This window comes from Galeopterus variegatus, unplaced genomic scaffold (assembly GCF_000696425.1).
Source record: "Galeopterus variegatus unplaced genomic scaffold, G_variegatus-3.0.2 Scaffold4112, whole genome shotgun sequence".
NCBI lineage: Eukaryota > Metazoa > Chordata > Mammalia > Dermoptera > Cynocephalidae > Galeopterus > Galeopterus variegatus.
The window spans coordinates 49,752-77,452 of record NW_007730223.1 but is presented as its reverse complement, the minus strand read 5'-3'; the positions used below and the strand labels follow the sequence as shown (position 1 = coordinate 77,452).

At 42.1% G+C, this 27,701-nt stretch overlaps 1 protein-coding gene across 1 annotated transcript; it reads right to left on the bottom strand.

Moving 5' to 3' along the window:
- Positions 1–421: 421 nt before the first annotated feature.
- TMEM194B (transmembrane protein 194B) lies at positions 422–27,657 on the bottom strand. Its single transcript, XM_008586773.1, has 10 exons — positions 27,534–27,657; positions 18,505–18,620; positions 13,457–13,688; positions 13,243–13,315; positions 10,089–10,182; positions 9,151–9,265; positions 7,483–7,708; positions 3,669–3,845; positions 1,738–2,923; positions 422–1,490 (listed from the first exon to the last, which is right to left on the bottom strand). Exons 1-9 carry the CDS (start codon positions 27,655–27,657, stop codon positions 2,800–2,802), a joined length of 1,281 nt encoding a protein of 426 aa, XP_008584995.1. The 3' UTR covers positions 422–1,490; positions 1,738–2,799.
- Positions 27,658–27,701: the final 44 nt, after the last annotated feature.

The following is a 27,701-nucleotide window of genomic DNA, read 5'->3' as shown; positions in this document are numbered from 1 at the left end:
AATGATATGATTGTTTAAGCATGGCCACCCACGCTACAACTCACCCACATATTTGCTGTCGAATAGTCTAACTTGCTAAGAACAGCGAGGCGCCTAGCATGAGCAGTAACACAACAAAGGGTTCCGTTATGCTCCATAATTGCACACCTATGGCAGCGTAAAGCACAAAGCCAACTTTCAACCACCCATGAAGGGCAGAGACATTTTATTGAATGGTCATTTAAACTGTTTAAAGGCCTTTAAAAAGAAAGGCAGGAGGGAGGCAGAGAAAAGAAGGTAGTGAAAGGGGGGCGGGGGAGGAAGGAAAGGAGGGGACAATCTCTCACAAGAGTTATTCATGCATTGCTTGATGGGGATTAGCATTGTGATCAGGGCTATAATAAACCCAAATCAAATGAAAACAACATAAATACACCCAAAATATCACAAGTAATGATTTTAATTGTTTAGCTTCTCACAGTGTAGTCACATAACAGAAACTGACAAATCTAAAAATAAACACAAAAAACAATATCCTGGAATACTGTTGTTCTTTTTCTCTTCCTTCAGCTGTTTTTATTGTGATTGTGATAGTTACACTGAGTGTGTTGAACCACCAGGAGTGGCCTCCTTCCATGGACAACACCTCTTCCCCCTGGCTTCAGGCAAGGCCCCCTTCCTGGCTGCGATGTCCCCTGGCAACTCCAGCAGACCGTTCCCATGTTATTCACACACATTTTTTATACTATACACACTACCTCTTCAGAGGTGAACTTGGTGAGCACAATCGTTGATACATCTGATACATTTATAATAACATATCACCAATAAATATAATTATAAAAAAACAGATTAAACAATAACAGAAGTGATTTAGAACTTCTGTTTACGCCTGTAAAATAGTCATCATCTTAAACCTCAATGGAAGATACATTCTTTGATTTTTTTATATCAAAGTCTATGTAGACTAAGATTAAATTTGGTAAATTTTACAAAAAAAAAAAAGCAAAGCTCCTAATATTAAAAGTTGTCTGGCAAAAACAGACTTGTAAACACTGACATACTGCTCCAAAGAGGAAACAGTATTTAAAAATCAATCTAGAAAGTTCCAAATGCATAGCCATGCTCTTATTTAATAATTTAGAAAAACCCTACTAAACTTGGCTCAGGAGAGCAGCAGTGCCCAAATTCCCTGTATGTCCCTCCCCCATAACCCTTCTTGTAAAAGGGGATTCCTCATTCTTTATGATCCCATTATAGCAAAAATGCCTGAGTTTGATTCTCAAGGAGAATCAATTTAGCAACATCTTAACGCTTAGGTGGTTTTGCCGTGTTCAAATCTTTTCTCAAATCTATGTTTTGGCCTCCTTTCTTCAGGGTCAAAGCTCACAGTCCCTTATTTTGCTCCAGAGTTTAACATCATGAATCAAGAAAAAAAGATTTGCTTTCTGTAAAAAAGATCACAAACCTATTTTGTACAAAACTGTTACAAACATATATAGCTAAACAATTTTTTTTTTTTTTTTGTCTTTTGTCTTTTTTCCGTGTCCGGCAACGGATCGCAACCCTCAATGTTGCCCCCGTACCGGACCGGGGACCGGCAACGGGATCGCAACCCTCGGTGTTGCTCCCGCGCCCCGCTCAGCCAGTGAGTGGGAACCGGTCTGTATGTGGGATCCGAACCCTCGGACGGGAGCGCCGCCGCACTTCCCAAGCGGCGCACTATCCAGTGCGCCACCGGGCCGGCCCCTAAACAATTTTTTAAATGGATCAGTCAACTCAAAATGTCATGAGGTTAAATGCCTTCAATTTCAACATACAAAAAGTATAGAAAGTAATTCTAATTTCTAATCCTTACATATGTATATAAAAAATCATATCAAAACTTTAAAATGTAATCTTAAAAAATGTTTCCTTTAACACAATTATTAAATAGTTACTTGGCCATTACTTTTTAAAAAGTCACCAACACTGTGAGACCCAAGGCTGTAGGGAGATGGCATTGTGTCTGTAGATCTCTTCTACCCGAGTCATAGGACACACGAGGCTGGAGTTCTACCAGTGCTGCCTCTAAACAGCTTTGTACTCTTGGACAAGCTATTTAACCTCCCCAAACTTCAATTCCACCATCATTAGTACTCTCCAAACATATGTTCCAAGGAATATTAATCTCATGAAAAAGGGTTCTACGGTCAAATTAAGTCAGAAACTGCTGCACACAATTTCTCCCCATTAGGAAATTCACAATGTGCATTAACGTTATTAAAGGCTCTGAGAAGTCCTGCAATATATTTGTTTAACGCTGTATCAATCTTAGTTGACCTCAGAATCCCTTTACTGACTGACACTTAATATCCTGTGGACTATACTTTGAAAAAAAATGGTCCAGCATATATCAGATCTCTTCTAGCACTGACATTGATGAACGGTAATGCAGCAATGTTGGAAAAGTAATGTAGAGTCTTCTGACACAGGCTCGGGGGAATAAGGGAGGATTTAGTGACCCTGGTGTTGACAAGGCACTTGTTCATGCTCACTGGCCCCGTGAAGAACAACATGAGTCCCTTGTTCCTTATGAAAGTACACATTCAAGGAAAGTGGTAATAATTCTGTCACAGAATCTTGGTGCCCACCTACAATACAATAAGAAGCAAAACTCACCAAGAATAACGTTATCTTCAATACAGGTTAGTTTTCCTTTCCAGTATGACGCATTTTTCTCCATACCAATGCTTTTGCCACTTTCCACTCAACTTTAATAGAATCCCTGCCCTTTACCCACTTCCTTGTCCAGAATGAAGTCAACTCGCAGGCAGACTGTCAGGCAGTCTTCAGGTTAAAGAGCTGCTCTTCCAAGAAGGCACCCCCAAGGCCATATTGTTCTTCATGCAGACTAATTTCTTCAGGTGACAAATGGCTTGCTCCAAGAATAAATTCTGCAAATCTAATAAATTTTTTTGTTTTAAATGAAGTTAATGTTATCACAGAAAGGTTTATTTGGGAGATTACACATTTGCTTGCTACTTACCCCTTTAATTAAATTTGACTTTGTGTCAATTGAGGATGGCATTTACACAGTGGGTATAAAAATGGAAATGGCTTATGCAATGTGATCTTTCTAGAGACAGATATTCACAGAAAGAGTAGAGAAGTAGGTAAACTTATAAGCACCAAGTACAGCCAAATGTACTCACTCCTGTTTTCTCATTCCTTCTCTTCTCTATTTTTTATTAACTTAGATTTATATTCAATATTTTAGTGTCAAATAATTTCCCCTCTCAATCTTTAATTTAAGGGCATTGTTATTTGAATAACGCTATGAAGAAGGGAAAGCAATAAGGGAAGGTGTTGGGGCAGACATGTCTTTCTCCGTGAACTTTAAACTGATTTTCCACACCAGCAGAACGAGAAGCAGGCCACATATTCTATTCCACCCTTCTCCTTCCCTTCTGGAATCTATCTTTACGGCCTTTCCTACGAAACAACAGATCAATGTTTATTCTGACAGTAGCAGTCCTAACTGTGCAAAGTCAGAGGACTGAAGAAAAAGAGCCTCTGACAACCTCCACATCATCTGTTATCCAGGGAAGGGGTCTGCTTCTAAGCTGAAGTGCCTGTACCAAACCATCATATTATTTTCAAAGTAATTCTAACCCAAGCTACGGTCCGAGCAGCTGAGGAGGGCTTACTTTTTCGGAGCCTGGAGTCTGGAGACGACCAGCCACGAGGGGAAGCCGGGTCTGCGGCAGGCCTGGCGCAGTTCCTCCAGCGCGCTGCTCGTCTCGGCCTCGGCTTGTTCTCTGTATTCGTCTTCAGTGAGATGCTTCACCACCAGCTTTTCTGATGTAAGCCATTGCTTCACTTTCCTAAAACACATGGGATGTGGTTGCTAGGTTCCTTCCTAATTCAATCCTTAAGATTTACAAAAATGCATTTATTAGACAGTAAGAGCAATACTTAACTTCCTTTACATCATATGTATACACGTTTATTGTTGTGATCATGACTGAAGTATAGAGAACAGATAGTTTGGGCCTAACTGTACATTTCCCTGCTTCCTGAACTATCAAAAATAGTGTTCTAAGGCATTTGGGAATCATTTCTGATAGAGATGTTAATTGTATTTTTCTTCCTGGGTGATTTTTAATCACACAATTAGACAATTACAAGCCTGGCTTCTTTAAGCTTGGCCTGCCGCTTTTCTTGGGCACTAACAAAGCAAGCCTTTGAGATGTCCTTTTATGGAGACCCAGGAGAACACTCTCCACCTACTCTCTAGACCAAGAAGCTAGTAAGATTTGTGGGATATCACTTCCACCTAGTGGTAGTGATTCTGACTAATTCTAGAGAGAAAGTAAATATTGTACAAAGGTCTTTTATGTACAATAATTTATAATAATTCTCCCTTCACTACATGCTGAGGAGCCCATGATTGGTATTTTCTTTTTCCAACCAATAAAGTCCCAAATCTCATAAAATGTAGGAATCTAAACATTTAGGACTCTAAGAATCTCAAAAATAGTAATAGTGACAAGGTTTTAAAAACATTTATATTTATCAATGAGTTTTTAAAAATGTTTTGGGATGGCTTTAAATTTAATTTAACCAGAGATCTCAAATTTGAATGAGCATTAGAATTACCAGTAGTTTTTAAAACATACAGTTATGTGTCACTTACAAAAGAGATATGTTATGAGAAATACATCCTTAGGTGATTTCGTCGTTGTGTAAACATCACAGAGTGCACTTACACAAAACTAGATGACATAGCCTACTACTCTCCTAAGATACATGGTATAGCCTACGGCTCCTAGGCTAGAAACCTGTACAGCATGTCACTATTGAAAACTGTAGGCAACTATAATACAATGGCTAGTATTTGTGTATCCAAACATATCTAAACATAGAGAAAGTAATGCATCGATGCTATGACATCACTAGGTGATAGGAACTTTTCAGGTCCATTATAATCCTATGGGACCACTGTTGTACATGCAGTCTGTCACTGACTGAAACATCATTAATATGGCACTTGACTACATATATTTTCTTGGGGGCTGGGGCCTTAAAAAATCTATCTTTTAAAGATCATTTAATGATTGATGAGCTGGATTAAGAAACCACTGACATTATTTCCTTCTCCTTTTCTGAATACCCAGCTGCGGTTTCCCTAGAGGAAAAATCCTGGACTGTGAGCCAGAAGACTGGGATACAGTCCTGGCTTTGAGATATACTCATTTGTGAACTTGGGCAATTCCTTAACAGTTCTGAGTCTCCACTTTGCTCATATGAAAAAATGAATGCAATAATATTTACCTATGAGGTCACTGTACAGATGAAATGAAATATTTTGTGTAAAGTGCTTGGCACAGTGAGTGGTCTGTAAGTGTTCAATAAGGATAATCAAAAAAGTAGCTGCCACTATTATTAAAATACATGTAAATAGCTCTTTGCAAACTAGAAAGTACTACAAAATCAAGGTATTATTTCACTGGTTTATTATTTAATCTATAAGTTCCTATTTTATTCCTTCATCGTTCATATAATTAATTATTCACTAGCAAAATTTAAAGTTGAGGAAGTTACAGTACATTTTGATTATTACAGAACAAACAGCAAGGTCATAAAAGAACCATCGTGCAGCTGACAGGATACACTTTGTGGCAGGGCAGGTGGATGGTTAAAGGGAAGGAAGAGGGAATTCAACCCTGGGTTCTTCAGGCCACAAGCCTGGCAAAGGGCAGGGGCCTGGAGGATATGAAATGGCCGGCCTCCCCCTGACAGAGACCTTTGGCAATCCTGGTCACTGTGTGCCTCAGGCAGATGGGGCAGAGAGAAACGGTCAGCGTGGCCCCATCTGACCCTGCCCTCCTGCCTTTTAGCCTCGCCAGTGTCCTCTGTATAGGCACCCTATCTTCCCACTGGTACATTTTTAACCCTGTGATAATGCCACATGCAGTCACCAGATCCAGAAACTACCAGTCACCACAGAGTCTCCTTCCTCACAGCCAATTTCACCTCTTAAACACTTATTAAACCCCTCTTCCAGCCTTGGTCTCACTGCCCCATTCCAGGCTCTCATCACCTCTTGCGTAGACGACTGTGATGTCTAATAACTGGTCTCCTGCCACAGGGGCCACCCCCTTATGTCTGCCCTCTGTGCCGGAAGACAGATGGGTCCCATCCTGCAGGCCAATGAGTGTTCATGGTCTCTGGTTGGATTTTCGTTTGTTGAATGTATTTTTATTATTAATTAGATTATATGCCAACATCTAAAACTCGTAAGAATTCACATTCTAATCCTCCCTAATCCCCATTTCCAGCTGTTTCAGAAAACCAGAAGATCTGGCAACACAGGACCCATATTCCCACATGGCAGCTGTCAATGCAAGCTGAGTAGTAACTGTCACCTATTCGATGAGGCTGCACTGAAGAACTTCCTCCAGTCTTCATGGTCACCCCACTGCCATACACCAGCTCAGCATCACTCACCATAATACCTGCCCAGGGCCCAGGCATTTGGATTTAAAACTCCTGTCTAGGCAGTAGTCAGAGAGAGCTAACTCAAATTCGTCATGGTTAACTGTGTTCAGGATCAGACTAGATTCCTTGGCAAGGCCTGCAGTGCCTCGACCTGGCCCTGCCCACCTCTCTTGCTGCACCAACAGCACTGCCTGTCTTGTGATGGCACCAAAAGGGCAGCGAGTCTTCCACATTTACTCCCCTGGCTATTTTGATTATTCTTTAAGATTCAGCCTAGTAACTTCTCCTCCAAGAAAGGTTTCCTGAACTTTCTCTGTATCTCCCTAGTCTTTAGGTAAGCCTCCACTTTAACACTGAGAGGATGTAGAAATGTATGCCTATGTCTCAGCAAGCATCCCTCGAGGCAGGGACCATCTCCATCTGCACATCTGACATGAAAACAGGTGCTCAGGCTCAAGACAGGAGAAACATAACAAAGCTGTGACAACAGAAGCTGCCTCATCTTTCTTTCTGTACTTTCAAAGGGCTTGAGCCTAAACTTAAAACCGAAGAGAAAAGAAAGCCCTAAATATAAATAACACTAAATAACCCTAAATATAAATAACAATCATTTATGATTCATTTGTTTCCTAACTCTTATTTCATAAACACAACAAATACCACTAAAGAAGTCTTTGGCTCTAATGAAAGGAGAGGTCTAATAAAAGAAATTTTAGGTAGCCTAGAGCCCAAGTAATTTTGCCACTGATTTTAATAAATTCTGGGTGAGCTTCAATTACCTACTGGTGTACCTCACAGAGGTACCTCTGTGGTGTACCTCTAAAAGATTAATGAAGACTAGAAACGGAGATGGGATCAGATGCTTGGAGCTTTCTTTCCTCCCCTCTCTGAGTGAAATCTCCAGATTAAATGTATTTAATTATGAGATTAAATATGATGTGTCCAAAAAATCCCCCAAAACAATAAATAAAACTAAATGCCAAAATGTCAAACTTACTAGGAAAAAAAAAAGATACACACCACCTCATGTAACTTAATGCTTTCAGTGGGTAGTGCAGACTCCAGGAGCACACGAGGAGGATCATAGCTGCATAGGCGAACTGAGGCACTGCCACACCAGCGTAGACTAGAACCAGGGAGAGGAGCCGCAGCATCCACATCAGAAGACGTCTGCTCCAGATGTCAACAAGGGGCCCATGTTTGTAACAGACAGCAAAGCTTAAAGATCCAACTATCAAGACATAGCCTAGAAAAACAGAAGATGGTAAAACAATGTAAATCTGCACTTGAAAAATTATGTGAAAAACCTGGCAGGGCCTTGACTCAAAGGTAAGAATGTATCAGAAAACCTTAATTTTTGTTTTCTTTTCCCAATGAAGTAAGATTGAAAAATGCATACAGGGCTAGCTATTCTTTCCACATCAGATACTATGCTGACTTTTGAAATAATTTGGGATATATAATAATTATTATGATATATAAACATGTCTGTCTTTTAGTCTAGTGTCCTAGATAGACAAATGTCATCATGATTGCTTTGGTCAGGAATAAGTCACAGTGTATGTCACAGTCTGCTACAAACCTTATTTTTTATTTTTACCTTCTAGTTACAAAAAGAAAATGTAATTTGACAGTGGAGGGATCAGGTGCCCTGTCACCATCCTAATCCAGTGTCAGTCTCATCATTACTTATGGTGGAACTATCAGACATTGTGCGTCTCCCGTTATGATCCAATGTGAAATACACATCACCTCTTATGTATTCAGGAAATGTTACAATTAAAAGAGATTTACAGGACTTAGCAGATAACAAAATGTGCTTCTGGACTATATCCTAGTTTATACAAACCAGCCATCAAGGACAACTGGGAAATTTTAACATGGCCTGGATAACAGATGATTTTATATAATTATCGGTTTTTTTAGATTTATTAGTTACTTGATTATACAGGAAAAGCCTCTTGTTTCTGAGATGAATAGTGAAGTATTTAGAAGAGCATACCACGATGTCTGTAGTTTACTTTTAAAATACTTTAGTGTAAAAAGAAAAATGAGCCAAAAACAAAATTTTCAAGTAAAACAAACATTAATTGTTTTTGTTTGAAGTGGGATGAACTTGAAGAAATCTAATGTTAAGGGTTAGAAGAAAATCGATTCTCTCATTTCCATTATTTCTTAATTAAAACAAACAATAAAAAGTTCTTTTTTTGTTGGTAACACAAAACAGGGAAAGTGAATGGCTTCTTAGCCTGTTTCTGAAAAGTCAAGTTTCCATTAGTCATTTATGAAATCTAGGATTTCTCACCTTTCATATTGAATACATTAAGAAAAGGAAATAAAGAGCCACATTTTACATTACAATTTTATATTAAAAGTTAGATGTGGTTAAGGCTTAACTACAATTCGGAAGCATGTACAGTCAAAAGGGACACATACATTTTTTGCTCTTTTGATCACCAGTATTGAGAACTAAGAAAGATATAATAGAGAAATAGTCTAAAGTGAGATCTAAATAAACTGAAATCACCAAGTATGGGAATAAAATAAGCAAAATATTATTTTTAATGGCAGCTCTCCTCAGTTCAAAATGAAAATTTAGATACTGGAGAGAAACATACATCAGGAGAAGGCCTCTAGTTGTACTTTTCAGTTTTATCAGTAATACAATTTTTTTTTATATTTACCTACCTAATATACATATTCTGTTTTCATACCACAGCCACTTGAGATCTTCCATCAACAGGCACACAACATAAACTGAAGCAAACCAACAACCAACCATTAGAGCCCAAAAGGTGCTATACTGTGTGTGGAAGAAAATAAATGACATTTTTTGGTTCATTCACTCTCATAAAAATAGAAGCAAACAAATGAACTCGTTTTAGAAACTTCTACATCAAACTCTGAGGTCAATTTAAGATACTCTAGAAAGTCTCACTATTCAAGGTATGGTCCACGTGATCAGCATCATGTGGGAGCTTGTTGGAATGGCAGGTGCTCAGGCCCTGGCTGCAGACTGCTGAATCAGAATCTGCATTTTAGCCAGATCCCCAGGTGGTTTGCAGGTACATTAAAGTTGGAGAAGCATGGTTATAAAGAGTAAATTATCTAAAAATAATGCTGGTGTTGCGAGCTTTAATCAGAGTAACTGCAACATTACCATCATGAATTAATATTTATTTATCCTCAGCTGAATTCAGGGCTTTACTTTATTGAAGGTGTACTGGGGAACTTATAATAGTGAAGAAATCACCAGATGCACCAATACTGTTATTCAAGGCCCCAAAGGTTGAGCATCATCAGAATCCTAAGTTCTGTCAAGAGAAATCTTCACTCAAAATAGAATCAGCTTCCTGTCATTCATTAAAAAACAACAAAAACACCACCTAGAAAATAAAAGGGTCTCAAAAACGTATCACCAAATCTTAATATTTAGTTAAGCCCTACATACAGTAATAAATGAAAATGGAATCTCCAGAATAAGATACATTTTAAAGCCAGTTTACATAATGAAGGAACATAGCTTGAATTAGGAACTACCATAACATGAATTAATTTCTATAAGTTTTTCACGTCTATGAGATCATGGTTTCCACTTTTTATTCATTTGCAGACAGTATGCCTACCTTTGGAATGTATCTTTTCACCAACAGCAGGACAAAGACTAATGTCATTAGAACACCTAGTGCGGTCCCAGAAGAGTAATAGAATATAGGGCTTCTGTCAAGACAAGTAGATAAAAGCCATTTAAATGCCAAGTAGCACTTTCAGCATGAAAAACATGTTTAACCTGGTGACAGTAGCCATAAAGAATACTAAGAAAGAAAAACTCAGATGTATACTCTGAAAAGATGAAATCAGCACTTGAAATTTATAGTAAATAGCTTGCTAACTCAAAATGTCTCAGTTATCTTCTATAGTCAGAATCTGATCTGACAATAATTACTGAGCACCTAGAATGTACCAGGCATTTGCCTGAGAGCTTTACTTGCATTCACAATGGCCTGTGAAGCAGCTATCCATGTCTAAGTTGTATAGAAGAGGAACCTAAGCCACCAAGAAGTTAAAAGACCTTCCCCAAATCAGTATCTGCGAACAGGAAGATTCAGGATTGCAGCCCAGCTCCTCTGAGTGCAAGCTTTACTCTTCCTGCTATGTACACATCGTCTGGTTCACAAAGCTCATGCATGACATTAAACACATTTGATTATACTATAAGCAAAAGCTCAAAAATGAGCAATGTTAAAAACAGTTGACAAATGCTGGGTACTAACTAGCATGAGCAAGCTAAGAAGTAAAATTTTGGAAAGAGTTTCCTTTTTCACAAGAGAAATTACAAGAAACAAAATATCAGAATAATACGTTTATCCAAAAGTTGGATATTTGTTAAATTCAACCTTCTGTATCAGAGCCACAAGTCTTGGAGGCAGCTCTAATGTAATGGAGAGAGGATGGCATCAGAAAACCTGAGGATAAATATCAACATAAACATTTTATGTCAATGTAATCTTGCTGAAAGAAAGTCAATTTACTAAAATGTCACTCCAAAAAAACTGAATCCAGAAAGTCAAGAATTAGTTGTGTGATGATCTATGTTGATTTTTGCATCATAAAATGTGTACACAGAGCTCACAGTTGTTATGAGGCTCTAATAAATAAAATGTTAATACATAAAATAATGTATGTGAAAGCATTTTGTAACACACATATCATGATATAAAAATAACTGTTTTTAAAGGTCTTTCAAGCACTGTCTTCAGACCTATTGTTTGCAAAACCTAAGGCAAGAACTACAAATGCACAGTAGTAAAATATTGGAAACAGGTTCTTTTTTCGCAAGAAAAATTACAAGAAACAAAATATCATATTAAAAGGGGCAAAAAATAAAAATTTTTATTTTTATTTTCCATAAAGATGGAAATGTTTAGCAGGGTCAAAAACGACCTCTACGGTCAAGATGGCAGAACAGACAGTCCCCAGCATCACTCTCTCCCATAAATCAACCAATTTACAACTTCAAAAGAGCAACAACAGCCAAGCTGGGGCTGCTAGAGCTCAGAGGAAGAGGAGGAGAGACCTACAGAGTGCATGAAGGCAGGAAATGCCACGATGACAGAAAGAAAAAACTGCTCTGACCGTTTTGAATCCCAGCTGCTTCCAGGCTGGAGCTGCTGAGCACATGGAGGAGCTGGCAAAAGCCACAGCTGTGCCCTTCAGATGAAGTTGCTTGGAGGCAGCAGGGGAGAAGAGGGCTTTGCTGGCCCCCACAACAGCAAGACCACTAATAAGGTTCCTGTGGGCCCACATAAGAGGGAGGAGCCACAACAACTGAAAAGAAGGAGCCACTCAGAGGCCAGTGAGTCATTGCAAGGAACCAAAAAGCATGGCCCACCCCATGGAAAGTGTTTGGAGCACAGGTGGTGGTGGAGATGGGCCCACTGGGGGAACACCAGGGCATAGCAAAGGCAGCTGATCTGCCCCACAGTCTGCACAGGACCACTCAGAGGAGACTGGTCAGGAATACAGAATTGCATGGGGTAGAGTTTGATGTAAAGACTCAGGCCCAGAACAGAGTTTCTACACAACCCAGGTGCACCGGATCTCACAAGAGCCAGAAGTACCTATAAAGTCAACCATTAAAACCTGTGCAGCACAAAAAGTCTTCCCAGGGGAATCAGCAGCAAAGCAGCAATTTAGCTCAACCACAGGGCTCAAGGTGCTGGTGCCCACAGGACGTTCCCCCATATTAGAAGTAAGCAAAGGACAACAAATTAGTTCTAGCACAGAGTTTAAGTGGAGGGAACAGCAAATAATCCAACACAGAACTGAAAGAAAAAACAAAGTACCCACAACCAGAGACAAAGTTTGATATTAACCAGTAAAGGTCTCATTTCACCAAAGAATACCTATAACACCTAGAAGGACTGGAAGTCCCCTGGGCTATCAAGCCAGAAAGGGGAGAGGGCCAGGGGCCTCAGCCATGCCTCCCAACACCTGCAACCAGTCCCAAGGGTGGGGAACGAGGGCCTCAGCCACACCCCCTCAACACAAGCAACCAACCCAGTGATGACCACTGAGCCACTGTAGGAAGCACCCCAGGCTCTGCTGAGCTGGGGCGATGAAGGGCTGAGGGCCTTGGCCACATCCCCACAATACCTACAACCAGCCCAGCGACGACCACTAATCCATCACAGGAAGCACCTCATGCTCTCCCAAGCCGGGGCATTGGAGGGCCGAGGGCCTCGGCCATGCCCCCTGACATGTGCAACCAGCCCAGCACTGACCACCAAGCCACTGCAGGAAGCACCCTTGGCTCTCCCAAGCCAAGGCAGTGAGGGGCCGAGGGCCTCAGCCATACACACCCCCCCAACATGTGCAACCAGCCCAGCAACAACCACCAAGTCTTAGCAAGAAGGGCCCCAGGTTCCCGAACTGGCATGGTGGGGGGCAAGGGCTTTTTCCACACCCCCCTGACTCTGCACCCAGCCCACCAATGACTAAGCCACTGCTGGAAGCCCCCTGGTCTCCCCTGTGGGAATGAGGAGAGTGCCACAGGCCTCAATCCCACCCCTCCTCCTCCCTCCTCCTTCCATCCCATTTCCTTCCCCCTTTCCCCTCTCCCCCTCCCTCCCAACTGCTCTGCAACATCACAGAATGTAAAAAATAATTATATTAATAAAAAAAAGGCAAATTAGTTTATGTAGAGCTAAAACAAAACAAAACAAAATGACCTTTACCCCTTTGATTCATAAAGTTAAGAATGTAAAAATGAATACTTACTGACTCAAGGTCTTTGCATAAAAGAAAAGGAAAATGCCTGCCACAAACACCAGGAACAGTTTGAAATCCACAACTGGAGTAAAAAAGACACACAAACACAACAAACATTTTGTGTCAATGTAGTGTTGAGGAAAGAAGAGAACAGTCAATTTATTGAAAAGTCACTTCAGAAAAACTGAATCCAGAAAGTCAAGTATAATAAAAACAGACTTACCATTTCGATTCACTCTTACTGTATACATAAATACCTTCCTCACAGGCTTCACAGAGAAGCACACAGTCTCCCCGTATGGATTGATGATTGTGGCTACTTCATTAGACTCCTTTGGTGTCCAAAAGTTATGAATCACACATTTGATCAAAGATAGAATGGTTTCTGGATACTGGCAATTATGTCTTTCTGTAATATATACAATACTGAGCAGGCCTGGACTGGTAATTTTCACCTACAAAACATGAATAAATAAATCCATAAACAAAGAAGCAGGAACTTCTTATAAGCTTTTTAAAAACATGAGCAGAGGAGTAAAGAGAACCCAAGACTGGCTGAATAAAGAACACTCAGATGCTCACGGTCAGGTTCGGATCCCAGGGTGGACCCTACAGATCTGTGTTTAGTTCACACACACACTGCACCACGGACACTTTTTTTTTTTTTTAAAAGATGACCGGTAAGGGGATCTTAACCCTTGACTTGGTGTTGTCAGCACCACGCTCAGCCAGTGAGCGAACCAGCCATCCCTATGTGGGATCCGAACCCGGGGCCTTGGTGTGATCAGCACCGCACTCTCCCGAGTGAGCCACGGGCCGGCCCACCACGGACACTTTTGAAAGTGGATGTTTCTTCCCAAGTTGTGGTTGATTTAACTCCCTCTTCTAGCAAGTTATTGTGGCCAAAAGACACGTAAGAAAGGATGAGATAGAAAGTAATAGGTGGCAAACTACATGGTTATAAACGTAACGAGAATAGGGTTTGTATCTCCACTGATTTCTACTGTGATTAAGAAAAAGCACTTCCTTCCTCTGGATCAGCTGAGCACATGCAATTCAGGCTTCCCTCACCATGCCTGGTTCTGAAGGACCAGAACCCAGTTTCACAAGTCACACAACCAAGCACTAGCAACATGGCCAAACAGATGGTAACAACTAAGTGGTCACTAAATGACAATTCCACTTCTGCCTTTGTCAGTCCCTCTCTCTACTCCTCTCCTCCTTTTTTTTTTTGTCTTTTTTCGTGTCCGGCAACAGATCGCAACCCTCAGTGTCGCGCCCATACCGGACCGGACTGGCAACGGGATCGCAACCCTCGGCGTCGCGCCCGCACCTCGCTCAGCCAGCGAGCGGGAACCGGTCTGTATGTGGGATCCGAACCCTCGGCGGGAGCGCCTCCACACTCCCAAGCGGCGCACTGCAGCAGTGCGCCACCGGGCCGGCCCACTACTCCTCTCCTTTATCCAAGAGTAGAGCAAGCCTGGAAAAGGGAATGAGAGCACCAGCATCCACTGTCTATCCACCAACCCCCTCATTTCTCTTTGACTTTGGCTCCTGGGGTTCACTGTTGCTCTCTCTCCAATACTACTGCCTCTCATTCTTCTTGGGAATTTCAATATACACAATACATTCACCAAAATGCCTTCCAGGACCCTACCCTCAGCTTCTGGAACTCCTCCTATGTTCTTATCCTCCACCCCACCTCAGCCAATCACTCCCATGGCAACAACCTAGACCTCATCAGTAAACTGCAGTCCTTCCATAACTGTCTTTCATGCACCCTCTGGCTGACCACCACCTCCTTTCTTTCCAGTGTGCTTCCTCTAACACCTGACCCCATCAAGGATCTGAACACCTTTCTCCCAAGCCTCACCCCCTTGATGTCCTCAGTCCCTTCTTACCCAGCTAAATTCCATGTTCAGTCATTACATACCATCCCCTTGCACCTACCCTTGACTCCTTTGCAGCCCTCTTGCTTTGTCAGGCTCACCTGCAAAATCCAACTCTCCATCTATTCCACTTTTATATTTGCACCACCGACTGTGCTAGAGAAATGCATGGTGGTCTCACTTCAAATTCATGACTGTGAACCTGAAGTGGGACCTAAAAGCAGTAGTCATTCATACCACATACTCCTATCCATTCATTCTTCCACTCTCTCCAGCAAGTGATTTCACACTTCTTCCTCAACACTCCACACCTCCTCCCCATCCTCATTCTCGGCTGATGATCCTTCCTACTTTGCTGAAAATGGAAGAAATCAGAAGCAACTGTCAACAGGCTCCTATCCCCCCATCCACCCACCCATAAGCATCTGCAGGCACATGCTCTGCTTCCTGCCTGTGGGGAGGAAATGTACACACTCCATTGAAGTCAATACCCGATTTGTGCACTGGATCCTACCCAGCTTTGCCTACTCAAGGACATACCACCAGAACTTCTTGCCTCTCTACGAGATCATTCCTATCAGCGTACAACATACTCATAATTTTTCCCATTTAAAAAAGAAAAAACAACTTTTTACAGACTCCCCTATCCCCTCCAGCTGTCCCCCATGTTTTTGCTTCTCACTGCAATAAAATTCCTTTTAGAAGTTGCCTATGCCTGTAGTCTCTAGTTGCTCTCCTGTCATTCTCTCTTTAACCCACTTCAATCACTTTCACCCCAAACAGGCTGCCCCAACACAGTCACCAGTGCTTCCATGATGCTAAATCAAATGGACAATTACTTCTCTGTCATCCTATTGGACCTACCAACAGCACTTGGCACTGCTGTTCACTCTCTTCTCCTTGTTACACTTTCTTCCCAGGGCTTCCAGGACATATCCTTCTTCACTTGCTGTTCCTTCCTTCTCCCACACCTCTTAATATAAGACTTCCCAGGCTCAGTCATTAGTCCTCTGTGGGGTACTGAATAAGCAAGCTGACAAAGTCCTTGCTATTCTAGGGAAGCCAGCAAAGCTGGCACCCCTTTTGCCTACTTCCCCCTTCTCCCTCCCCTTGAGGTCTGACCTTTGATTGAACCCAGGACGCTGGAAGCTTTGTAAATAAGAAACTTATGTTCTTATTTTGTTGATAAGTAGTTAGCTGTGAATCTTCAATCTCTTTTAGCTGCCATGGCAGCTGAAAATATTCTACAGATAACTTGGTACCAGACATAACAGATTTAATCCATACAATTTGTTATTTTCACTGGCTTATAAAAAGAAACCTAAAATAAACTAGGATGCCTTACAGGTCAGCAGCCTGAAAGGTCCTCCTGATCCCATACGTGCCTCTCTACATTTCCCACCGTCTCCCCTCAGGATACTTGTTGGTGACAGTCCTCTTCTCCATTTAAACTCATTCCTTAGTCTACTGGCTTTAAGTGCCATCTACATAAATATGCATCGCTGATTATTTTTGATAAAAGGAACACAGGAAAGATATACCAGAAACTAGTAAGACTGATTGACTACAAGGGTTGGAGTGGAATGAATAGAAAGAATGGAGGAGTGACACTTCTCTGAAAATACCTTTGTGGAAAGTTTTGACTTCTAAGCCACATTAATGTTGTATGTACTTAAAAATAATAATGATAAAATCAGCCAGGATGGGGAAAAACCCTGAAATGGAAACAAATAAAACAAACTATATCCCAAATGGATTATATAACCATACTGAAGGTATGAATATACCGAAAGTATGGATAATATAGCCATACTGAAGGTATGAATATACTGAAGGTATGAATGATATAACCATACTGAAGGGCGGGGTGGGAAGGAATAACCCCAAGTAACTTTTGAGCACAATATTAAGACTACATACCCCCAAACTAAGTATAAAAAACACTGTAAACAAATATCGAACTCCTGTTACTATGTTTGTTTCTTGCAATAGCATGACTTAGCAATTCTGAAACATTCAGTATATTCTAGGATTAGGCAAATGAATTAATGTATTGAGGATAATGGGAACCAGGTTTCTCACTATCAGAGAAGAGAGTCATAAATATGGAGAGTAGAAGACTAGAATGAACCCTGTGGTTTTGGAAATACAAGAACTCATGCTTTTTAATAGAGAGGTAGATAGAAACATATATGTGCAAGTGTACGGGTGTGTATGTGTGTGTCTGTACACATGACAACAATATCCCAGTAGCAATGAACATATCTAAAGCTGAATGCTCCTTGGAAAAATGTATGATTCCAGAGCTAAATCTAGGAAATTACACAATGAGCCTGAAATAGAAGTGCTCAAAAATCTAGGACAATTTGAGTAACAAAATAAAAGAGAGTAATGGATTGTAGTCCACTGAATAAATTGGCAATTCATGAGACTATGTAGATATAAATAAATAGATAGGAGGAAGGAAATCTCTTCCTTATAGTAAAATGCCAATGAATATAAAAGGAATAAGGGAATTAGAAAATCACTACTTCATAAACATCATGTTGATAATTGATTCAGGCAAGCATCATCAATAGATGATAAAACTGTGGAGTGAAAGTTTGATGAGGAATAGGATAGTCTCAAATTATCTCCTCAAAATACTCATTCATTAAGAGCTTGGGAAAACAGTAATTTTACAGTGGAAGAACCTGACAGAAACCACCTTAACCAAGTGACCAAAGTGGTGTATCTTATCAGTAAAGGCACCAATCAGTATCATGTGCCTCCTCATACAATGTTCCAACTATTCCCTCAGTTCTTTCCCCAGATACCCTCTTGGGTAAGTCATTCACTTCACTGAAATCTTTATCAAATGTTACTTCTCAACAAGAACTATCCTGACCACTCTTTTTAATGCTGCAACTTGCCCCCCACTCCCCTCATCCTGCTTATCTTACTCTATATTTTCTTTCTTCACAGTATTTACTAGCTTTATCATTTTCTTCTGTTACACTTATCACTTACTATCCCACACCCCTGAGAATGTAAATATCCACAGTGGCAAGGATCTGTTTTGTTCTTGATGAATCCTAAGAGCCTAGAAATAGTTCCTGGCACTTAATAGGTGAGCAATAAGTATTTGTTATATGTTGAATGAAGGAAAGTACTAGGCTATTTAGAGCAACTGCTATCTTGGCCATACCTGGATGAGACATAACTCCAAAATTTCTATATGGAGGGGCTTGGGATAGCAACCCCTTGAACCACTGTGTGTGATCCCCAAGTCAGCTTTCATACTGATACACAGATCTATGTCACACAAAAGGTATCTTCTATTCTCAAAATGGTACATTTTAATTCCCTGTCCCTAAGACACGATTTAAAAGTAGACCCTTACCTGCACAGATGACCACATATATTTCCACTCCATTTGGGGATTTTGATAGTAGCAGTAACAATCTGAATCAGAAGTTTTAATTAAATCCATTTCCTTCAAAGCTTTACACCCTGGAACTGAGAGATGGAAAAGGAAATACATTTCCTAAATATTTAATTGCCCAGAATCTTTTTTTTTTTTAATTCACAGGGAGAAAATAGTCAGTGTTAACATACTGTGACCAATAAATTCTTCTACATGTTAACTACTGTACAGTCCTTCAGTCTTTCCAACCTAGCAAGAGACGGACAGAAAATATTACAGTCCAGTATCAACTCTCATGACATATGGAGGACACCATAAGAGCACAGAGAACAAGCATTTCTTCACTCCTAAAGTAGAGGATGAAAGTTAAGGGAAGCTTCCCAGAAAATATGAAATATGAGTGGAAGACTAAAGGATAAGTCGGAGGCAACAAGACAGAAGTCGGGGGGTGTGAGGAGGGTAGCAAGTATGTATAAAATCATGGAGATGGGAGAAATCATGGAAGTCATTCAGTTTAGGGATATCTGATTGTTATATTGGGGAGGAAACAAGGATGGAGCATAGGGATACACAAAGACATTTCAACACCTGCAGCTGGAGAGGTAAACAGTGGTTACTACTGCACTAGGGAACGTGGACTTCATGCCAGAAGCAGAACGCTGAAGGATCTTGGGTAAGTATCAGAGTCTCAGCAGGAAACTGTTGACACTCAAAAGGGTTAAGTAAAGACATAGGCAGGGTTAAGGTATTAACAACAAGGTACTGTGAAGTTCCCAGGCACCAGCAATAACCGGACGCTTTTAATCCCCCTAGGCCTGACATGGCAAAGGAAGGATACATGTTACTGGACCTACTGGAGTCGAAGGACAGTAGTCTAGTGGAATGACGTTACTGCCAGAACTTCAGTGGAACGGTGGGTGAGGATACAGGTACCTCAATTTCTCTCCTGCTCTCCTGTCAGTTGGGCCAAACCCAACAAGAAGACAGGGGGCAAAGAAGCCCAGATGACGCAGTCCACAGAGGCTGTCTTCCAGGCACTGAGAAGGGGAGAGAAGGGCTGAGAATGAATCTGCAGAAACAACCAGGGAATAACCAGCTCAATAAGGAAGAGACAGGGCCGGCCCGGTGGCACACTGCTACAGTGCGCCGCTTGGGAGCGCGGTGGCGCTCCCGCCGAGGGTTCGGATCCCACATACAGACCGGGCTGAGCGAGGTGTGGGAGCAACACCGAGGGTTGCGATCCCGTTGCCGGTCCCGGTCCGGTACGGGCGCGACACTGAGGGTTGCGATCTGTTGCCGGACACGAAAAAAGACAAAAAGGAAAAAAAAAAAAAATAAGGAAGAGACAGGAACACACTTGTGTTTTAGAAAGCAGTGTGGAATACCAGAGGGGAAGAGGACTGAAAGCAGAACCACTGAGGAGGCTCCTGAAGCAATCTAAGCAAGAAACAAACTAAGTGAGGAGGGAGAAAGGACAGGTTAAAGAGCACTTAGGAGGTGAAATCACCAGGCTTTGGAGATTCACTTGATGAAGGGGAACAAGAAGATGATGTCAAGGTTTCTGGTGAGGAGAGAGACAGTAAAGCCTTTCACTCAGATAAAAAAATACTGGAGAAGAAGGAATTTTGTGCATGAAGAGGGGGATAAGTTCCATTTGGGACATACTGAATTTTCATCAGTGGGTCAAAGTGAAGATGGACAGGTGTGAAGCCCAGGAAAAACCTGGCTGGAGACAAATGTAGATACATAAATATATATGTGTGTGGTATATAATATATAAATAATCATATATATATAATACTATAACACAATACAATAGAAAAAGAGATAGGTACTACATTACAGAGGGTTAATATGGTAAATGCCACAGGAAAATTAGAAAGTAATGGGGTTCACTTTCTTCTGTGGCCACTGCTATATTTGGATTTGAAATGATGTGGGTGAGAGCCATAAGTTCATCTAAAAGCAAGAGAGGGTATCACCACCATATCTGTCAAATAAGAAACAGGAACAGGGAACACTTATGGGTACACACAGAAATGGGCCTTATGCCCAAACCCTGACTCCTCTAAGGAAAGTGTGGTCAGTTTCTCCAGAATAACCTGAAATAAAGCCAGGACAACCTGCTACACCAAAGTTAAGGAAGGACTGGGTAACCAGTTATAACTAGTCAACAATTATATCCACTTAGGAAATATTATTGAATAAGCTCAGACAGGTCCCTGTCCTGGCTTGAAATATTTAGCATTAAGTTAGAGAAAAATGAAGACGGACTTCAAGAAAGGATCCTGAGAATGCCCACCACTTGCTGAAATACAACTGCATAAAAGTCAGGGTTCTTAGGAGGCTAAAGCAGGAAAGTTACATGAGGACTCAGTATATTCCACTGTGACAGTCAAATCATTTAATCTTTACTCCTAACATTGTGATAAAGTATATATATATTTTAGATATATCAACAAATTTAGAGTTTGAGAGTCTGAGATGCAAACACAAGAATCCAGGTTAAGAGCCAGGTTTCAAAAAGGCATGAGAAAGAAGCTCTAGAGGCTCTCTCTTAAATACAGGACACGAAAAATTGAAAGTGTGTTCCTTCATGTACTGTCTACACACAAGAGTCAAAAGGACAATGCAGAACCAGCTCCAGCAACACACAAAGCAACCAATGCTGAGGCACATTTTGGGGTATATCTAAGTGCAAACTACTCCTGGCCGAGGGCACCACAAGGGAAACGACAGTCCAAGGATGTCAAAGGGCTGGCAACGGCTGGAGAAAGATGAATGTCAAGGAAGGCAGCGCAGAACCTGGAAAAGCCTGAGCAACTGCAGTGAGAACACATAAGAACACATTAAAAGCCCTCAGCTAGGGAGCAACAGAGGCAGGAACAGGTCTCTGGACTCACCGGCCCGTACCACATGTTCTGCCTCTGCACAGCCTCCTGTGGGGTCTCTAAGCAGGAACCAGGGCTAAATCAGGTGGTAAGAGCTGAGGACTTTATACTGGGAGTCCTCAATGAGAGACAGACATTCTCACCTATTGTTGGAAAGGCAGTGCATTCCAGTGGGCAGGTGAAGAGCACGAGGCCTCAGGTCCACAGCCCCAGCCCCAGACACATAAGAATGTTTACTTCCATACAGTTCTTTCTTCACCACAAGTGTGCTCAGTACTAGAGGGGGGCTTTTCTTGTGGGTGCCTCCAGGGTCCCTCCCCGCAACTCCTCTCCTACTGAGCTCCCCTACTTCTAGGGCTGGTCAACTCCCACAGAACAGTTAGTTTCCTTTTGTTTGTGGTCTGAGGAAATATCCTCTTTGCGGGGCCTGAGCTTTGCAAACAAATGCTACCTTTAAATGAGGTTTTTTTCCATTTGGTCCTAAGACTGTCTCCTGAATCATTTAATACCTGCAGCTCTTAAGTGAAGAGCAAGGTGATGCAATTTAAATATAGTGCAGTAGTTTGAATTTAGGAGTAAATGTTTCTCTGTTACCCAAGCCGCGTTCATCTTGCACTTGGATTACTGTAATAGCCTTCTAGCTAGTCTCCCTGCTTTGAGAATTGCCCCCACGATTCCCCCCACAACCTATTCTCCAATCAGCATACCAACCTTTTTAAAAGTTTCAATCGGAGCACATCATTTACTGCTCAAAACCTTCCAGTGACTTCCTATAGCACCATAATAAAATCCACCCTCCCTTCCAAGGACCTGAGAACCTCTCTGACCTTCTCTCCTCCACCTTGCCTCCCACATGGCTATCCCTCCTGTCCTCCTCAAGATGTCTCAAGTTTCCTCAGCATGCAACCTTCTTCCCCCAGATCTTGACAGAGCTTGTGTCTTGCGATAACTGATGTGTTTACTCAAATGTTGCCTTCTCAGGAAGGCCTCCTCTGACCCCACTGTCTAAACTAGCACATCCCAACCACTTCCACCTGCTTCCTTCTTACTCTGCTTTATTCTTTGTATTACATATGTTTTTATGAGCTTACGCTCTGTCTCCCCATGAAGTTAGGGACACTGTCTGTTCATTTCCATATCCCCAGCATTTAAATATTCTTTTGTGTATGTGCTGCAGTTTGAGAAGATTAGTGGGTGGTTTGGGCATGTGTAGCTTAGCCAGTGAAAGCCTCACCAATCTCTGTAAGAGCCTGGCTAGTGCCAGTCAGCACCATAAAAGGTGTACTCTGGCCCTCCCCTTGAAACCACCTAATGGAATAGGACACCCTCTCCAACCTGTGCCACTGCCATCCCACCTACAGAATCTACACAGCATGAGGGCTATTCTGGAAGCCACAGGCTGTACCTGCCTCTTACCCTACCCCATCATCATCTACCCTTAACTAGAGGGTTGAGTGCTGGAATCCTTAATATTCTCTGGGCTGGGGAACATCTTGCTCCTCATTGGATAGAGGAGGTGAGGCGGAAGCAAGAGGTGATAACAAGGTTGTTTTTGTTTTACTCATTTACGGTACTACACTGCATTCTGTGTAAGGGACCTCCTGGATAGAAGAAGAGAACTGGCTCTGAATTTCTCCACAGTCTCCAACCAAATTAAGGGAAGTACAGATGGAGACAGGTTGCCCTAACTATTGATACTACTGATAACTATTGATACCTACAGACGCACTACTAAAAGCATGTTGCAAACAGCATCTCCTCTGGAATTCTCCAGAGTGGCCTCTGGCTTTTGAGGTGAAGCTGATATGGAACTTATATAATACATGAAACATTCTAGACAAAGTGTCAGCACTTCACGGCATCCTCTGGCTGCCCTCCTCCGTTCTTATTGCTTCTCTCCTCAGGTGACTGCATCTCAATCAACCTGCACAAGAATTGCTAAATAGCTAAGGTACCAGAAACTCAGTAAGCCACAGAGGCCACAAGCCTAGCCCCAAGTGAGTTCACGTGAATCTTAAGCCATAGGCTAATTGGACTAGGCCTAAGATACTGACTTGTGACAATCAAGATTGTTATCCTGGCTGGCCTACTGCCTTCCTGGAGAGACCAAATCTTGTAATCTTAGATTGATTATAAGTCTTTATGTCTTTCCTAGGCCTCTCCTCCCTTCAGCAGTCTTCTTCGAGAGACACTTCTCTGTTCAGTTTCTACATCCTCAATGTGCACCTGAAGGTGGAAATAGAAAATGTAGCCAGTTTGACTGCTTATTTGAATTCTTATCACCAAGCAAGTCCTGACACTAGAGTCTATGAAGCTGCCTGCATCTCTGCAGGTTTCATTTATTCATGCGGCCCCAGTCTTTGCTGGTTTACTTCTGCTAGGATGGAACCTCCTGGTGGTAGATGTAGGCAAACCCAAATATATCACAATAACAACCCCCTTACAATGTGATCCAGAAAAAGAAACAGAATTTCTGGAAACTTATAAAAATGTAATAATAATCATTCATTTGGTCAGAAAGGCACAATACCTGCCTAGGGAGAGCTACTGATTCCACTTGAGACTGAACTATGTTCCAACCCTGAAGGGTGCTCCATAACCTAGGTATTTGCTTCCTCGAACCTGATTCACATCAGGAGAAAGATCTGGAATTGTGGGCTATCCCAGCTGTGCCACATCTCCCAAGCACCTAGGATTATCTGTGGGACCAACCCTGGATGCCATCCTTACTATGGCAAGGCTAGTCTCTGCTAGTCATGCCCTGGAATGAGCATGGCCTTTCTTAACTCCCCACAGTCCTCAGCAGGCCTTCTTAATCCTTTCAATAAGCCTGACTTCTGGAGAACAGCATATTTCTGGACTGCTGTGCCCAAATCACTGAGACAAGTACATAAGGCATTAATTACTTACATTTCCAAAGGATTCAAGTCAATACATTAACCAATAAGACAGATCCCTTAGTCCACTTTAAATACCACTCAATTTATAAATATTCAATTAATCTAACGTAAGGACCGCATATCATATCAAAAAGGGACAGTTGTGTATCACCTACTTTAATTAATAAGTTCAATTTAAAATTTCTCTTTTTAGTACTTTTATCACTTGTCAATTTCCCTAAATGTATAAGTATATATTTAAGTTAAACAGTTTAGTCGTACATACAGTAAAAATATTCAGTCAAAACTTCAAAAAACAGGAGGTAGTACTTAAACTTACTTACAGAATATGCTAAAAATAAGAAGCACAAACACTTCTCAAATCTTAGTAGATCTTAACCTCCAACATAAAAATATTCCACCAATGTTCCTCCTGAAAACATAACCTTACATGGGCCTTCATATGGGAAAAACTATCTTCAGATGAAACTAGAACACATAAATAATATAAGCACTTACTAAATTATATTGCCATTTTCTCCACTTGACCTATAACTAATTTCCTTTTGGGACAAGAAAGGGAAGGGAGAAGAGTAAAAAAAACAAAAAGCAAAAAAACAACAAACCTTAACTTGGGAGAGTTCAAATGGAGTTAGAATTTTTCTTGCTTTTTTTTAAATAAACTCACATTTTCAAAGGAGTTAGCATATAGCACAAAGTTACAAAGGTAACTATTCTATTAACCCTAGTTTTTTAAAACCCAAATATAAATCTTGAATTTTATTTCCCTAAGAACATGAAAATAAAACTGGAATTATGCTAATATACATTCAGGTCTGTTTTTAACTTCAAATGCAAATTTTTCTTCTCCACAGACAGATGTGAAAGCTGTGGTTTCAAATGGCCTATTGTTACAGTTTAAGCCTGGGAAGCCATTTCCGTGGCCTGAACCTCATCCTAGACAACACATGGTTTCTAGGGACCTCACCCACTGGTTGCAAATTATGGGTGACTCTTGGCTTGAAGTTTCTCTTCCTCTCAGCCAGACAACTACCTGCTCCTCCTGTGTCAACTGCCTCTGATTTTCCTCCAAATAGGCTGACAGAAAGCTGGCCTCAGTCTGGGTGTTCTCCATTCCATGGAAGGGTGTGTATTCAGGACAGAATTTTAGAACAGGAAGGGATCTTACATATCTAATCTAAGCCTCTCCTTAAAGAAGGACCCTATTTTATGGAAGGAAGTACCAGCTGTTCCACCTCTCAGTTCCTCACAGGACCTCAGGCTTTTAGAGCAGCAATGGTTCTTAGAACTAGTCCAATCCAGAGGTCCTGGCATGATGTCATCGGGATGCTACTGTATCCTGGATGCTTCACAGTCCACATTGTAAAAAGCCTATTTGGAATGGCAAGAGTCACTAAAAGCCTACAGACCTTGCCATTTTTCTTTGCTGTGGACTAAAATTTTATCAACTAAGTGGGCATCCTGCATGTCTCAGGCAGAGCAGAAGCTCTGATAAGCATTTGTGTCCTTGATTAACAAAATAGAGAAATGAGCTGTTACCACTAAACGTGGTAACACAAAAACTTGAAAAACATCGAGTTCACTGAGGCAAATAAAAGGTGGGAAAAAAATCGAAACCATTCAGCAATAAAACATCTTCATTTTACCGATGAGAAAACTATGGCCCATAAAGACTATGTGCCTGGACCAAGACTATCCCACAAGTGTGGCTGAATACAAGAGCTGAACTAGAACCCGAGGATCTGATTGTTGGTCTAGAGCTACTTCTAATTTTCTGGCTGCTGCCATGCTCAAAAACCATCCTCCTGGGGCGGCCCGGTGGTGCACTGCTACAGTGCGCCACTTCGGCGCTCCCCCCGAGGATTCGGATCCCACATACAGACCGGCCGCTCACTGGCTGAGCGAGGTGCGGGCGCAGCACCGAGGGTTGTGATCCCGTTGCCGGTCCCGGCCCGGTACGGGCGCGACACTGAGGGTTGCGATCTGTTGCCAGTCACGAAAAAAGACAAAAAGGAAAAAAAAAAAAAAACCATCCTCCTCAGATAAATTTGTATTTTATTTTTTCACCAGTATATACTTGTTATATTTCTTACTAATAAGCCTTTGTTTCCTCATCTGCAAAATGGGTATATAAATGGTCCCTACCCCCATAGGGCTTCTATGGGTAATAAACACGATAAATACTGCAGTTAAAGCAGAGTAACACTGCCTAGCACATAGTAAACACTCAACAAATGTCTGTTCAATGAAAACTGGTATAGAACCGTTCCCCAAGATATCTGCAAGATTCCCGTGGGTTAGCAGCTGTGGCAGAATCTGATAACTGCCTACTCAACATCCATTCTCTCCTTCATCCTTGAACATGAAACCCTAATTTTATTGGAGGGAGGCCCGTGCCCAGCTAAAAGACCACACTTGGAAGCCTCCCTTGCAACCAGGGGTGACCACTGTAATGAAGAGAAGTTGGTGAAGAGTGCATCCAGGAAATCTCTTAAAGGGTTTTACGGTGAAAAAGTGAAACAGAGATGTTATGCTCATAGCAAATCAGTAGCAATTCTGGAGTCATAACTCGTGTTTTCTGAGTTCCCCAGGTTTCATCCCCAGATCCTTCCCCATTGTGCCAGGTTGTGAGAGCACTCCATGGCCAGCCCGTAACAACTCTGTGGGCAGCTATCATTGCTTGTTTCCCAGGTACCACGAATTATGCACACGTTAAACATCACAATAATCCTGTAGGGCATCGTTATCCGCATCTTACATGTGACTAGTTATGTGACTCGCTCCCAAGAGCCAGTCGGGACAGGGAATTCTAAGGCTGACGCTCTTGCTTTCCCTACTCCTGGGTCCAGAGGAATAGCTAGATAAATAACGAAGGTTTCGACATAAGTTGTGTACTGTACAAAAGGCCCTGTATTGAAAGTCTGGAGACGAGGGTTAGCTGTGCCAGTGACTAGCTGCGCGACCTTGGACAAACCAAAACATCCCTGAGTTCGGTTGCTTTTGTAAAACGAGGGACCTGGGCCATTGCTTCTAGTCCTAAAGACACTAACTGTGCAAACAGCAGCAGAGACGAGGGATGTGCAGGACGGCGGGAAGGGCGGGCGTGGCCTGCTGCGCCCCGCGGGCGGCCCTGAAGCGTGGACGGGGAGCGCCCCACCCGGCTCCCGGGCCGACCGCGCCGCGCGGGGCAGGGAGCGGGGGAGCGAGTGCACACCCGCGCCGGGTGCCCGGGTTACCTGACAACGCCGCCGCCTCCTCCTCCCCCCCGGGAGGCGGGGCCTCCGCCTTAGTAGCGCGCGCGCCTCGCCGCCCTCCGCCTCCCTGAGGCCGCGCGCCATTTCTGCAGCTTTCGGCCGAGCCGGCCCCCAAGGGCGCGGGCCGC

Excerpts from the sequence above, each read along its gene's own strand:
- TMEM194B (XM_008586773.1), bottom strand. The coding sequence starts at position 27,657 with ATGGCGCGCGGCCTCAGGGAGGCGGAGGGCGGCGAGGCGCGCGCGCTA. Across the intron at positions 7,709-9,150 it reads AAACAGAATATGTATATTAG|GCTATGTCTTGATAGTTGGA; the intron begins GTAGGTAAATAT and ends CTGTTTTTCTAG. Across the intron at positions 3,846-7,482 it reads GCATTAAGTTACATGAGGTG|GAAAGTGAAGCAATGGCTTA; the intron begins GTGTGTATCTTT and ends CATGTGTTTTAG.